The sequence below is a fragment of the Acomys russatus genome, chromosome 1 (genome assembly GCF_903995435.1).
Source record: "Acomys russatus chromosome 1, mAcoRus1.1, whole genome shotgun sequence".
Lineage (NCBI taxonomy): Eukaryota > Metazoa > Chordata > Mammalia > Rodentia > Muridae > Acomys > Acomys russatus.
This window is the reverse complement of record NC_067137.1, coordinates 21,438,021-21,453,163: the sequence shown is the minus strand read 5'-3', so window position 1 is coordinate 21,453,163 and position 15,143 is coordinate 21,438,021. Positions and strand designations below refer to the sequence as shown.

Sequence of the window (15,143 nt, the reverse complement as noted above, 5' to 3'; positions counted from 1 at the left end):
CATCTTTTCACTTGATTGCTGCCTTGGGTCCATCTCTCACTCATTTCCTCCTGCCCTATCAAGTTTCAAGAAAAGCCAAGCTTCTGTGTGCTGGGGAGGGAAGGTCCCCTTGGAAGGGTAGTAAGAATTGCCCCTGTGATAGCTAGAAAGATGACTGTCAGAGAGCTGGAGAGAGCTGACAGCTGCCCCAGACCAGGGCAGCATCCAGAGCAGGGGCTGCTGGCAAAGAATGGTCTTTGAATCATTATCACTGTTATGTGCTCTAGAGGAAGTGATGCACCAGAGCTAGAAATTCACATTGCAAGCCACAGGAGGAGTTAGGACAGAGACCGTGCCTCTCAATGCCAGTTTTTTTTCTTTTTGTTGTATATTACTCTGGCGGATCACTACTACTTTTTTAAACCCTATTGATCCTAGGTTAAAACAGATTTGACTAAGAGTGGCCTCTAGCCAGGACCTGCATCCCTTTTTATTTGAGCAGGTATCTATGGATTTTCATTTTCTAGGCATTTCCTATCACAGCTAATCAGCCAGGGGGTGACATTTAATAGCACACCATGCTATTAAGTGTCAACTTCCCCACATGGAACCTGATGGTGAGTGGGCTCTGGGCTTCAGTGTCTTCTGGGACTAGGGAAAGTAAGGTGTAGTATAGATGGGTGTAGCAGTATTCTCCCGCCTTCTACAACAGGCATGTTGGCACGCAGATGTTCCTGACAGCTTTGCCAGGCTCAAACCTCAATATCAACACATCCTTTAGATTTATATCTTTCAAGTATTAGCAATTCAAGTGACTGGCAACCCTTATGCCCTCAGGGACCAATTGTTCCCTTCACACACTGTGGAGTTCTGGTCACACATAATAAAATCCCCAGATAGTCATGGCTGCAGGAGAAATCTGTATGCTTAGAGAGGCAGGGAGACTTGAGATGGATGGCTGGGAAGAAGCCCAGAAAATTCTCTCGTATAGCCCCAGACACCACAAATCCGTAAGCCTGTGCCCCAGAACCCAGGAGGGCACTAGCTACATGCAGCCGATTGCTGCAGAATCGATCTTGTTAAAACACATCACCAGGGCAGCATAATACAGCAGGTAGCTCACTGGGCAGAATCTGGCTAAGCATCTTTCTATCTCTACAACATTGCTGTTGCTGTTTGACTGTCTTCATTAATGGGCTGGATGTTCCTTGAAAGTCATGGCCATGTGCCCTTTGGCTCTGTCATTTCTGGCATGTCTTACAGGCAGGGCACTCACTCTACTGTTGGAAAATGAATGCTTATGGGAAAAGGGATCTAGCACTATTAAGAAGCTCTTACAATTGGTCATAATGTGAGCCTTTTTCCTCATACCATCTCACAACTCACCATATTAAATAAGTATTATCATATTCTTTCAATTCAAGAAGACTTAGCGACCACTCATTTCTAGCTTTGATGTGCTCTGTCTATTGGTGGCCAGCCAGACCTGGGCTATTTGAACAGTTCTGGATTTCTGTTTCCTTGCTTCTGTAGTCATTTTGGCTGGGTGGTGAGCAGACTGGCCCTCATTTTTCTGTCACCCAGGAGACCCCTTCCAATGCCAGGCAGTCTTGGCAGACTCCAGTGCTTGTGCCCTGACATGCTGTACTGCTCTCCAGAAGATTAGGAAGTGAGCAGCTGCTGTGAGCCTTGCCCCCCACTGCCCTTTTCTTTGCTTCCAAGTGCTTCTAGGCAGACTGCTGTCCACTGAGCTGCCACTGTGGAAGCAGGACTCAGGGACCTGTAGGGACTTGGTAGAATCTGACTTGTCATTCCTTGGCCTGGCTCTCTGAGTCCAACTCCCCACCCCCACAGCTGACTTGGTTATCACTATTCCTTTTCTTGTGACTACAAACATTGACTATGGCTTCCCAATGACTGGTCTCCAAACTACCATCTCTTCTAGTGAGAGGGAGCCAGCCCCACTTGTAACTGTCACAGTCACCATCGCCAGGTTGTCACTTGTCCTCCTTGTGTTGTTCTGAGTGCTATGTTCCTGAAGGAGTGAACTTTCAGTAATATGAGCCACTGGTTTCTTCCGGCAGGACCCCATAAGCAGAGAGCAGATTATTATCAGAACAGATTACATTAGGATATAGGCCTTGCATTATATCCACTAGACAGAATGGCCCCATCCTTGAAGAGGACCCACAGCAGCATGAGGACATGGCCAACAGCATCATTCCTAACATACAGATGAGGAAACAACGGCTTAAGAAGACGTGGGATTTGCCTGAAGCCAGAACACTGTTGGCAGTAGGGCTGATCTTGTATACTCTTTGTGCCTCTGTGGTCTTAACAGGTATTAGTAACCCACAGCTGGGAGAACCCTGACCTAACTTACAACCATCCAGGGCTCTCTGATCATCCCAAAGTCATTCAACATGGCACCTGGACTACAATTTTCCTGCTGAACTGTAGTGACTGATTGAGCTCTTACAGCAATGGATGAAAATGCTCTGAATCCTGGCTGCTGGGTACAGAGCACCTCCAACCTGCCCAGCCTTTGACTTCAGACAGGCTAGTTGGCTTCACTGAGTGTCTTCGTCTGCAATGCAGGAGGTGATGGCGGCAATGTGTCTCATTGTGTTTTTATGAGTATTAAGACTGAAAACACATGTGAGGGGTACAGGGGTGACTTGCCAGTGCATCTAGGAAGTGCTGAATACATTTTACCTGTAGCTGTATGAACTGCATGTTATATGTCATCGTAAACCATGACCGACCACAGTGGCTGACACACTGTCATGAGTGCAGAATTCCAGACACCCAACTTGACAAAATAAATCTTGTGATGTGACATGAAGTAAGTGTCCTCATTCCCTGGCCTTAGTTACTGCATCTGTAAGTTGAGAAGTTTGAACCCAGCAAACCTCACAGTTTCCCTCAGCTCTACAATGCCCCCGTAGAACTGACTGGTTCTCAGAGTGGATGTTTTTACTGAGAGGGAACATTTAGAAAAACACCTGGGGAGGTTTTTGATTGGCACACTGGGGAGGGGTGTTAGTGTCCTGATGTCATCTGGTACAGCAGAGGCCAGGGCTGTTGGCAGAAAATGCACAGGACAGGCCCACGTAGCGAAGAGAACCCTTCTAGTCTGAATGTCAGTAACATGAAGCTGAGAGACTCTGACCTAACTTGCAAATATTCAGAGGGCTCTGATGTGCTGGACGAGGGCCTTGTGTCAGGTAGCTTGCCAAGATGCCCAGGAGAACAGAGCTCCTCGATGCAGTAGAATACTCTATTGATTGTCCCTTGTGCTGACACCTCATACCCTCATCATATTGATCTAATTGGAAGTAAGAAGCTGGCCCAAGGCATCTTTAATTTAAAGTTGGAACCATTCCTGGACATCACTGAAGTCTACAGTGGCTCTGCCAGGGATGGGAGGAGGAGCCCTCTCTCTATGAGATTCTTGAGCCTAGAAGAGAGACAAATCTCTCTAGATGTGGGGGTCCACATCACCAGGTCGGTCTCAGGTTCCTTCTGCTGCCTCAGGTCACAGCCTGCAGAGGGCAGCTCAAGCCCTCTGGGGGATCAGGAAGAGGTCACCTTAGGCAGTGGAGTGGACCTTGAACTTGACGGCTAGGGCAGCCTTAAGGGAGTTCACAGCCTAGCTACACAGTGGGGTGGGGTTTTTCTTGTCTCATCACAGGCAAAGGGAAGAATGCCCCTGAAGGTACTAGCCTCTCATGGCTCCAGGCTTGTTTGTCTCGAGGAACCAGAGGATCAAAGGCATGTGTCATTTGCAAGGTTCTGTTACTCCTTCCTCTTTCTCGGCCCTCCTCGCCCCTTACTCATGACCACAACACAGTCTTACTTTTCAGTTGGGTTTCTGCTTTACTGGAAAGAACACAATGCCACTTTCTACTTCTTCTATGAATGTACATGTTCCCATCTGTTAAATGGGGATTCACTTGGCTGTGATAAGCACAGGAAGATACTGAGGCAAATATTTTTGGGGTAGTTACCACAGAGCAACCACAAGGACACTGGCACTAGCACATGGGAGGTGTTGGTATCCCCTCACACTCACAGGCGTTGTAGGCTTGCCTTTCAGTGTGATCTCTAACCACAGCCACCTATGACATCAGTGATTCTCTGCCTCAACCCACAGAACCCTGAGGATTCATTGTTTGCGGGGATCAGCAACTCCAAGCTGCACTCCCTGCTATCTGCCAGGCTGCCTGAGGAGAGGACGCAGAAATGGTAAGTCAAAATAACCAGCTCTGAGGCTGTCATGTTCTGAAGCCATCACTGGTCCTGCCCTGCCAAAGGATGGGGGCGGGGCTTACTCTTTGAGCTTTCCACTGGAAAAGAACATCAGGATGAAAAAAGTCCTGGTACCCAAGAAGAGCTTGTCCAAAACAATGGGCATCCCAGGCACTTGACACTTTTTATTTTTAGTGACTAGAATAGAGCAAGAGACTCAGAGAGGCATTTCAGAAACAGAAAGATAAATGTGAGTCTAGCTATGGGGTTGGCATCCTCACTGGTATTAGACGTCATTCCTAAGTGAATACTATGTGTCATGATCATATACCTGCCATAGTCTCTCCATGAATCCTGATAGACCTCTAGTCCTGCACATATCCTTTTCTCTGTCTCTCTGTCTCTGTCTCGCTGTCTGTCTGTCTGTCTGTCTCTCTCTCTCTCTGTTACTCTCTGTCTCTGTCTCTGTCTGCCTCTGTCTCTCTCTGTTTCTCTGTCTCTGTCTCTGCCCCTCTCTCTCTGTCTCTGTCTCTCTGTCTCTCTGTCTCTCTGTCTCTCTCTCTGTCTCTCTGTCTCTGTCTCTCTCTGTCTCTCTGTCTCTCTCTCTGTCTCTCTGTCTCTCTCTCTCTTTCTCCCTCTTTTCCCCAAGTGAGTCTGGTCCAATTGGTACTGCCTATATGCACACAGGTATCGGCCCATCTATTACAAACATGGGAAACCCACCAGTGGCCATTCCTCCAAAGAAAAGAGGTTTTTCTTCCCCTAATAGCCATCAACAGCCAGTAACTCCTCCTCAGGCAGGGGCAGGGCTTGGGAGCCCATCTCTGACCCATGCTGGACATGTAACTGGCATGATCTTGTGCAGGTGACCACTGCTTCTATGAGTTCAGGCATCCAACAGTCTTGTCATGTCCAGTGAAAGAGTAAATAAAAGAAAACCAAGGGATAAAAATAAGAGATTGCATTCCTGTTGGGGTTGCCGTGGCTTGTATTTCTTTTAGATAGAACTGAAAGCAGATGGGTCCTTAGCATGGCATGAGAAAGAGACTTCTAAGGAAGCACTGAGGAGATCTTATTGCTGCATTGGAAACGTGATAGTCAGGATGCCGCCTAGTCACACCACAGGGGCAGAGGGTGGGTGACAGGCATCAGTCAAGAGGGGGGTCTTCTGAAAAGCTGTTTTCTGGAGAGAAAAACAATTTGAGCATCATTCTAAAACCAGATTTTTTTCTCTTATAATGATTACAAAGAAGGTTCATCACCCTTCTTGACTGAAAAGTCATCAAATATGTGGCCACTCAGAGCCAACTCCTTGACATGCTATTTATAAAATTATAAAGGGATGGAGACAAAAAGGCAGACAGAGTGACGGCCTAGTTCAAGTTGCTTTCCCATGTCATTCCTTGTAGAGGCTTCATGGATCACTGAGCAAGTGAACTACATTTCCAGAAAGCTTATCAGTTTCCTCTGTGGTAGGCTTTGGGTGACTTCAGAGTTGCGCACATCTGGAAAGTTCTAGAACAAAGCTGTCTTCTGATCTCTGAAGGGTTAACAGGCCTGCTATTTCCAGGCCACATAGTCTCATAGGATCTGCTTGGGTGGTTACAATATTTTGTCTTTCCCCCTCCTTGCCCACGTTCTGCTGATAAAACCTATTTTCTGGCATATTAAATTGATTTCATGGCAGCTGTTTAACATTCCCTTTAGCTGTTTGCTCCTTGGCTCCATCTGGACCTTGAGACATGAATATCTTTAACATCCACACATTAAGTGCCCAGTTTGACAGCTGGTCCTCTGGCCTTTGGAAGGACCACTAGCCAGGGCAGTCCGGGGGGCCCACAGATCAAGGCCTGAGGCACTACCTGGGGGAGTATTAGCAGTTATGGTTCAATCCGGACCTACCCATTAAAGGACAATTGTGAACCTTAAGTAGATGTCAGGGTCTGGAAATGTGCACTCTGAAGCCAAATCACCTTCTAAAAATCAATTTGGACCTTGGGAAAGACTTACCCATGCTTCCCTGGGGTAGGCACCAAAAGAATCTCTCTCCCAGCTTCATTGTGGGGCAGCAGCTGGGCAACATATCTCCCAGAGGGCTGTAGATGTCTGCGCACTGAGACAGCCAGAGTGCAGTGCTCACTGCTGCTCCGCATCCACGGACTCAGAATGGTGTGCTTGGAATCTGCAGATGTGTTCAGGAGGAGGAAGGAGCCTGGGGAGAGGAAAGGAAAGGAAATCTGAAGATATGTCGAATGACTAGGACAAGCTGTGGTTCCATGGAAGGGGATGAACGCCAACAACATTGAACTCAGAGATGCCAGGTATGTCTTGCTTTAGATGGGCACACCTATCCCCATTCTTCCTCTTACAGCTTTTCTTCTAAAGCGGTCCATCCTGGAGGAGGTGGATGGTGACCAGGGACATGGCCTTGATAATCTCTAGGGACAAAGTTCTAACCTGTGGTGGGTTGAACGAGAATGGCCCCCCATTGGCTCATAGATTTGAGTGCTTGGTCACTAGGGGAAGGGGAAGGTGTGGTCTTGTTTGAGGAAGTGTGTCGCTGGAGGTGGGCTTTGAGGCTTTCAAAAACCCAAGCCAGGCCCAGTGACCCTCTCTCTGTCTCTGTCTCTGTGTCTCTGTGTCTGTGTCTGTCTGTCTGTCTGTCTGTCTGTCTGTCTGTCTGTCTCTCTCTCTCTCTCTCTCTCTCTCTCTCTCTCTCTCTCTCTCTCTCTCTCTCTCTCTCTCTCTCCCTGCTTCCTGTGGATAGGAATGTAGAACTCTCATTTACTTCTCTAGCAGCACGTCTGCCTGCCACATGAGAATAGACTGAACATCTGAAACTGTAAGCCATCTCTAATGAAAAGTTTTCCTTTATAAGGGTTGCCATGGTCTGGTGTCTCTTCGCAGCAACAGATCACTGACTAAGTCATAACCTTCGTGTCCCCTACTAAAATGGCTCTAGGTCCTTGAACCTTGGGGTAGATTTGTTTGGTTTGTTTTTATCTATGACACAGGGGGAAAAAAGGCATCTATTTCAAATGACTTCTCCATTGCTTACTAGCTAAATGATTTTAGGAAAAAAATGATAGCTCTCTTAGCTTTCACTTTCTAGGATGGAATGAGAAGGTTTAGCTGGATGCAACAATCTCCATTTCAGATGGAGTCATGTGAATGAGCAACTGGTTTCCACAAAAGAAAGGCCTAGAAATCACCATTGGTTTCACACTTGTGGCAGAGCTTCCTTCTGGGACAAGCTGGATTCCAGTGGCACAGGCCAGATGACCTACAAGAAACTGGCTTTCCTGGAGATTACCACCTGCATAAAAATCCCAGCAGGATTTTATTGTTCCAGGCACCGCTTGCAATGCATTAATTTTGCTCGTAGTGCTTCTGCACTGAGCTTTTCCACCAGCAGAAGTTGCATTTGCAGCAGAGACTTAGTCCCGAGACCCTGACTTCCCTCGTGGGAACAAGCTAATGAGCTGGGCCTTCTTAAACCACTTCTGGTACTTGCCCAAGGTTCCCTTCTACACATTTCAGTTTACTAACTCTGCAAATGAGCAAATGGTCTGTGGTGGAGACTGATGAAGAAGACAGAGCAGAATCCTTACCAGGAGCATCCATTTCTGAGAATGACAGTGTTGCTGCTTTAGGAATCAGAAACTTGCAACATGCTAAAAGGCCGGTAAAAGTCATTTAAAATTAAAGCAAAGATGCTGTGAGTGTGAGGGTGAGGCGTCAGTGCTAGAATCCGCATGCTCTACTCTTAAAACCCATTGGCATGGCTATGGGCCTGTGGAAAAATGCTCTTTAAACCCCACTATGTGATCTATATCTAAACCTCAATTTAGGCCGGAGGCGGATGTTTTCGTCTTGAGCACAGAGCAAAAGAAGGTTGGAACCCCAAACTCAGAAGTGGACATGCCATATAGCACAACTCTTTGCTTCTCTAGGGTTCCCTTTCCTTTGCTTCTGTTAATCCAGGTGGGCCACTGATGGCGCCAAAGGGTTTGAAAGACAGGGTCAGCTGTCAGGTGTCCTGCATCCCAGACAGTGCCTTCTCTCTCTCTCTCTCTCTCTCTCTCTCTCTCTCTCTCTCTCTCTCTCTCTCTCTCTCACACACACACACACACACACACACACACGCACACACTTTCCTTATCATTAGATGGGCTCCTTTACCTAACACATGGTCAGGGAAGCTTTGTCTGCAGTGTATGTGCCAGGCACCCCCACAGAAGCACTTAGGGTGAGGAAGAGCTGGTGGACACTGGGCAGGATCCCTCCTACTCCTCCTGGCTGGTTATTTTGAGTAACTATCCAAGCACAGTCTCTCCCTTCTGCACACTGGAAGGAACGGGGCAGCATCATGGTCTCGGAGTTACCAAGTCTAACACCCAGACTACAATGAGTAGAACACTTTGGGAAACCAGGGAGGAGGCTGGAGGTCCAGGTAGGAAGATCCAGAATGAAAATGACCTTGATCCTAGGGCCTAGAGAAACGGCTCAGCAGTTATGAACATTTGCTGTTTTTCCAGAGGCCACAAGTTCTATGTCTAGCACCCACATTGGATGCTCACAATTGTTGGTAACTCCAGTTCCAGGGGATCAGATACCTTTTCTGACTTCTGATGGCACCAGGTATGCACTTGATATGTATACAAACATGCAGGCAAAACACCATGCACATAAAATGAATTGATAGTTTAAAAAAATGAAGAAAGACTCTTTGACTATATATCTTTTTAAAAAATATATATTTGTTAGTTTGACATTGTGTGTGTGAGAGAGGGGGAGGAAGAAGGGAAGATGGGAGGAAGGCTGGGTGGAGGGAGGGAGAGAGCACACTTTTGTGAAGGGTGAATGCAGGGCCTATTAAATATGTAAGGTCCTGAAGCTCTCGGAGCTGGTAGTTAGAAACACTTGTGAGCTGCCCCTAATAGGTACTCAGAACTGAGCTCTGGGCCTCCGCAAGAGCTCTCAACTGCTCAGCCATCTTCCCAGCCTCTTGGCCCTGTGTCCTGTGTTTTAAAGGTTTAGTAAAAACACTGGTAGAGCCAACACACACACAAACACACAGACACACACATACACACACACACAAAAGTTAAATGCAGAAAAATGCTTGGCTGGAGTGTGGGAAACGTGGAGAGAAGACAGACGAAAAAAAAAATGGATAGGGAAAGTGGCTGCTGGGACCCCAGAGCATTTATTCTTGGGTGAAGATTCCTGCTCTCATTTTGTGGCTAAAGAGAGCCAGATAGTTTGAGCAGGAAAGCGACATAGCCAGAGTGGTGTTTCCAGAAGTCTCATCTGATCACGCAGTAAAGGAGACCAGTATCAACCAGTAAAATCCTCCTCCACCAGTGTACATTAGGTCAAGGATGTGACTAGATTCAAAACATTGAGTATGTTGTTTTGGAAAGAAAAGATGGACAGTTTTGCTCAGGACTCTTGGGGACACTGTCTAAGATTACAGTAAAGACTGTCCAATGTCTCATGAGCTAGTTTCCAAGTAAAGGAACAACAGCTGTGTGCTGCCCTGAGCCCTTTCTCTGACTTCAAGTCAGTAGAGAGTTGAGCTAAAAAATAGGAAAGAATATGTGTGAAATGAAGGTTCCATTCCCCCTTTTCCTGGAAGATTACATGTGTGTGAACACAAAGGAACCCCAAGAATCCAGTAGAAGTTGCGGGGGGTTGGATCTGGGGCTCTCCTGCATTGCTGCATCTCCTTTGAGGTATGGGAACGCATGGGAATTCTGCCCCCATAATTACTGATGCAGTACCCCAACAACAGGGCTCATTCAAAGCTGACTGGAGGATGGATTCTTTTTTTTCCCTTCTAGTTCTAATATGAGAGATGATATTTATATGAATTTTATTTTGTGCAACTGGACTATCAATAAGAGACCAAGCCTAAAGTATTTTCAATCTCAATGAAACTCTGAAGCCGAGCACTATCTTTTCATCAGCAGTTTCTTCCACCCAAACAGGAAAAATATATTTCATAAGCTCCTCAGGATGGTATGTGTATAAATCTTTTAAAATCAGTGAGGGTCTCTCTCTCTCTCTCTCTCTCTCTCTCTCTCTCTCTCTCTCGTTTTTGTTTATTTTGCTCAGAATATCTTGGAGATAAGAGAAGGTTCCTGCAGTCTCTTCTAATTGAGAGTAGCCTGGCCACACATAGGCCTTTACCCATGGTAGCCACAGGGGATTAGAGAGGCAGATGAGAGGCCCTGGACACACAGTGGCTGTTTCATGTTTCCTTCTGTGGGGGTGGCATTGATGGTTCTTGTTCTTTTTCTGTCTTTAGTGCAGGAAGGTGTTTCCCTCCTCTCAACCAACAGGTCATAAAACATGAGTTAGAAACCCAAGGTCATGAGCCAAGAAGTTTAAAGGTCATGATATTAGAGGTCAGACTGTTGTTCCAGGCTTTACATCTGTCTAGGGGCAGGCCTTAGAAAAACGATGCAAAGTCTCTACGACTTTAGTTTGCCCATGTTCAATATGAATACAGTCTACCTTAAATACAGCCGCTGAGAGATGGAATCAAACAGAGGACACAAATGACCAGGACAGTGCCTGACCCATAGTAGATTTGTGAAAAATGCCAGTGCCGTGATTGGAGTATGGTACCTAAGTTTGGAGGCGCTGTTATTTGTTAATTAATATCTTATCTATTTTGTGTGAATGGATGTTTTGTCTGCATGCTATTTCTTTGCTCTAGAATGTGCCTAGTGGCCGTAGAGGCCAGAAAGAGCATCGGATCCCTTGGGACTGGAGTTTTAGGTAGTTATGAGCCACCGTGTGGGTACTGGGAACTGAACTTCGCTCCTGAAGCTCAGAACAACCACCAAGCCACCTCTCCAAGCCTCAGAGGGTTTTGATCTAACACTGAACTGGAATTGAATCTGTCAGAGGGACTGAGGTTTCAGCCCTATTCTGTCAGGTCCAAGCTTTCTTTGTTTATACAATGAAAGGTTAAGTCCTGGCTCTAAGGATCCCTCCAGCTTGACTCTCTCAGTAATTCTATCTTCCTGACTAGAATATTAGCAACCTAAAAAGGAGCCGAGTCAAGTCTCTGAGCCCCCAGGTCCTAAATACTTCCTCTCCTAATTCATCTCTCTGAGGGTTCTACACCAACAGTTTCAATCAATTGGCCAAACACAGCGCGGACGCTCTGCTGAGAGTAAACTGTGGATCTTGTCCTGCCTCCCTCTTTCTCAGTTTACACAGATGTGCCCTTAGGAAAAGCTCCTGGCCTGGCATCCTGTGTTTCACGCTTCTACCCTGAGGCTGGCATGACCTCAACCAGTCTGTTACTTAACACAGTACCACAGTAGGTACTCAGTGTTCTTAGGCTAGCAAAGCGATATATCCAGGAATAAACAGGAAAGGGCAATTTATGATAGTAACTTGTAGGGAACAGTCTCCAAATTCTGCTCCTCCAACCAAGTCCCACACGCTGGAAGGCGTTATTTGTAAGGATTTCTAATTCATTTAGGTGACTCTCCACATATTTCAAAGTTTGATCACAGCGTTATTGGTGGCTACATACAACTGAATTTTTTCACATTAATGATGTTATAAGAGATGATCACACCTCGTTTAAATTTTTAAAAAAATATTTTGTTTGTATTAGTTCTTTGAGAATTTCACAGTCTGTTTTGATCATCATCATTCCTTCTCCACTCAGCCCAGGTCCAAGCTCCCTTTCCTAATCTTTCAACTTTATGCCGTCTCTGTTGTTTTTCTGGCTCTTTCTTTCCTATCGAGTCCAGTTTGTGCCGCACATGCATTCTTCCATATGTGGCCTTCCACTGGGGCTTGGACCACTTCCCAGGAGCAACACTCTCAAAGAAAACCGAGTCTTCCTCTCCCAGACGCTATCAACTGTGGACCTGTCCAGGGTGGGGCTCTGTGCCTTCCTCCCTTCTCATCATGGGATGCAGCCTGGCCTGAGTTCACACAGGGCCTATGCATGCTGACACGCCACTGAGTTCAAAGGTGCAGCTACCCTGCCATTTCTGGAGAATGTCATTTCCTTGTAGTCATCCATGGCCTCTGACTCTTACAGTCTTCCCACCTCCTCTTCCTCAATAGTCCCTGAGCCTTGGGAGGAGCAGATGGAATATGTATGGTTTTTTTTTTGTTTGTTTGCTTGTTTTGTTTTTTGTTTTTTGTTTTTTTTTAGGGTTGAGTGTTTCTCAGTCTCTTCTTTGGCAAGCCTTGGCCAGTGGCCGGTTCTGTGTTAGGCACCATCTACTGCAAATTGAAGCTTCTCTGATATGGCTGAGAGACGGATGCCTTAGTCTATATGTATAGCAACAATTCATCGCCAGTTTTTATTTCTTGACTTTTTGTTTGTTTGTTTGCTTGTTTGTTTAATTATAGGTCTTGGGCTGTGCTGGGGATCCAGCCTAAGGCTTTGAGCATGTTAGAAGAGCATCTGACCATTGAGCCACACTCCCAGCCCTTGTCCTGGTTTTTAAAGCATCTTCTGCTTGTTTGCAGTTGCTTAGCTTTTGAACCTTACAAGAGGTTTTTCTTGCTTGTTCTGCAGGCTTCAGACAATTTCTGCTGGCACGCTCACTGGCAGCTGGGTTATTAGTCACCTTGCTCTTGTCTTCCTGAGTCATCCCACCCCCACCCCCCCCAAGTCAGCTGTATTTTTCTTCAAGGTTGTGTAAGGATGATTAAGGCTTTTGTGTTCTGGTTACAGGTTAATGCCAACACCGAAAAATCAATAAATAGAACTTTTATACTGATGGTTATTTGTCTACTTACTGCATGCAGTGAATAAGAGTTATATTTCTGATCTTCTCTATAGGTACTAGAAGATTCTCTGACAAGGAAACTGCTTCTGGCATCAGTAGGATCAACTGAAGTCCGTCTCTCCCTCTCCCTTCCCCGCGGCGTCCCTTCCCCCCTACAGAGTCACTTTTTTAAATTGTGTCACGTCGGGATCATGGCTTCTTTGTGATGTTCCTGGGTCCCATGAATTTAATTGCCTTTTCTCTTTTAATGTGTTTTATATCTGACTCTCCTACTTCCTGCACCTCAGGCACAGCTACAGTTCTGAGATGTCTTTTCACTGGGACTCCGTTAGTCACACTATCTTTTAAAAAAATTAAATTAATTTTTAAAGATTCACATATGTGTGTTATATTCACATCCCTTCCCTATCTTCGAGGAACTTCTTCAGATGGAGGTTTCCTTGAGGATCTTTGAGTATTCAACTTGTTTCTTATTTCTCGTTCATCCTTGACTGACTGGCAGTTTATTGGCTCTGGTTGCCATGTTAGAAAGCAAGCCCCTGAGACCAGAAAGCATGTGTTAGAATTTTCCAGAGTCCATGAGTCTTAAGATAAAACTGCTTAATTTCTTTTAGGATATTTCCTAATCTAAAGTTCTGAGATTTCAGTTCAATTTAGATATACTCCTTCATAAAAACTTACTGGTGGCATTTGCTAGGATTTTTTTTTTTAAAAGAAAAGGTGTGTCTCCTTCATTTCAGGCAAATGTTTTGCTGTTTCTCTGATATTTACTCACCCCACAGTCTCAGTCTTGAGTCGTTTTGAAGAGCTGTCTTTCAAGTTAATTGTGTCACCTGGCTGGTCTGTCTTTCCTGTGGGAACCCCTCTTTTCTCATACTGCTCTACTGTTGCAGGGTGGGTGATCCTTGGTCAGTTCCTTATATTAGGACCAAGACTGAGAAGGCATGTTCATAGGTGGGTCTCGTTCCTTGTGTTGGGAGTTCCCTGATGGCGAGAGGCAGGCCATTTTCCAGGTGCCTCTCTCCCCAGTGCCATCATGAAGGATACGCCACACTGGAAACCAACGTCTCACTCCATTTGGAGTCTTTGGAGAGGAACTCCATTCCCCACCCATTGTAGTTAAGCATACTACTATCCTTTCCCCTGGAAAATATGACTGACAACGAGTGGGTACCATGAAGGTGACACGCAGACCTTCTCATCCATCCTTCTTGCCCTTGACCTCCTTCTGGGGTGGGGGGAATCTCCCCTTCCTATGTCTGCTCTCAGCAGGTGTGTAGGGTACCTCGCTCCCAGTACTCTGGGCCTTACTACTATACCTGTTCCATCCACAGTTTCTATTTGTGCCTAAGGAGTTACTTTTTGCCTCCTCCTCTCTTCTGTTTGTGATTCAGAATTTATTCCTCTATTGAACTCTTAATACCTGGTGTTAGGAAGACCGCATGAAAGAAAGAGATGAATGTGTGCTCAGTTTGCCTTGCTGAACAAGAAGTCTCTTAATCATAGTCTCTGACTGAAAACACAAATAAGGAGATGCGTGGGTAGCTGGATTTCCATCACAATCAATCAAATGTGATCCTGCATCACTGGCTAATTGTCCACCACACAACAAACTATTAATTCATCGTTGTAAGCTGTAATGCACTCACTGATCACAATGCCAATGCTGTTATGTGGGTATTAAGGGTCAGTGGTGGTTTCATGGGTTAGGATATGGACAGATGTACTCTGTGCTGCACACAGGACTCACACTGACATATGGCCCCCAGACAAGCACCAGGGAATAATAAGACACACCAACTCCCAGTGTGCCTTCAAAGAACAGTAGCCCTGCAGTCTTAATAGGCACCATGAAAAGGTCCTGTGAGTCAATGAGCCACAGGATTCTTGGATTTAGCAAAAGTAGCAAGCCCCTCTGCTGAAGGACGTTTCAGAACTCCAGGATGTCAGTAAATGTTATGCCTCTTCGGTAGTGAAATAAAGAATGGAACACTGCCCAAACTCCTTACATTGCAGAACTTAATTCATGTTGTGTGGTGTGTAACCTGAGGCATGGTGTGGAAACTCTTCTCCAGTCTTGTGTCATGCCAGAAAGCATGTGCAGGGAATAAGAAGGGGGAAATTATAACACACAAG

General features: G+C 45.9%; 1 protein-coding gene across 1 annotated transcript in view; it reads right to left on the bottom strand.

Moving 5' to 3' along the window:
* The window catches only part of Alk (ALK receptor tyrosine kinase), a 713,415-nt gene that overhangs the window by 318,816 nt on the left and 379,456 nt on the right, over nt 1–15,143 (bottom strand). The window contains exon 4 of the mRNA XM_051169801.1: nt 6,241–6,442. Within this exon, the coding sequence (XP_051025758.1) occupies nt 6,241–6,442 (202 nt within the window). The remainder of the gene's footprint in view (nt 1–6,240; nt 6,443–15,143) is intronic.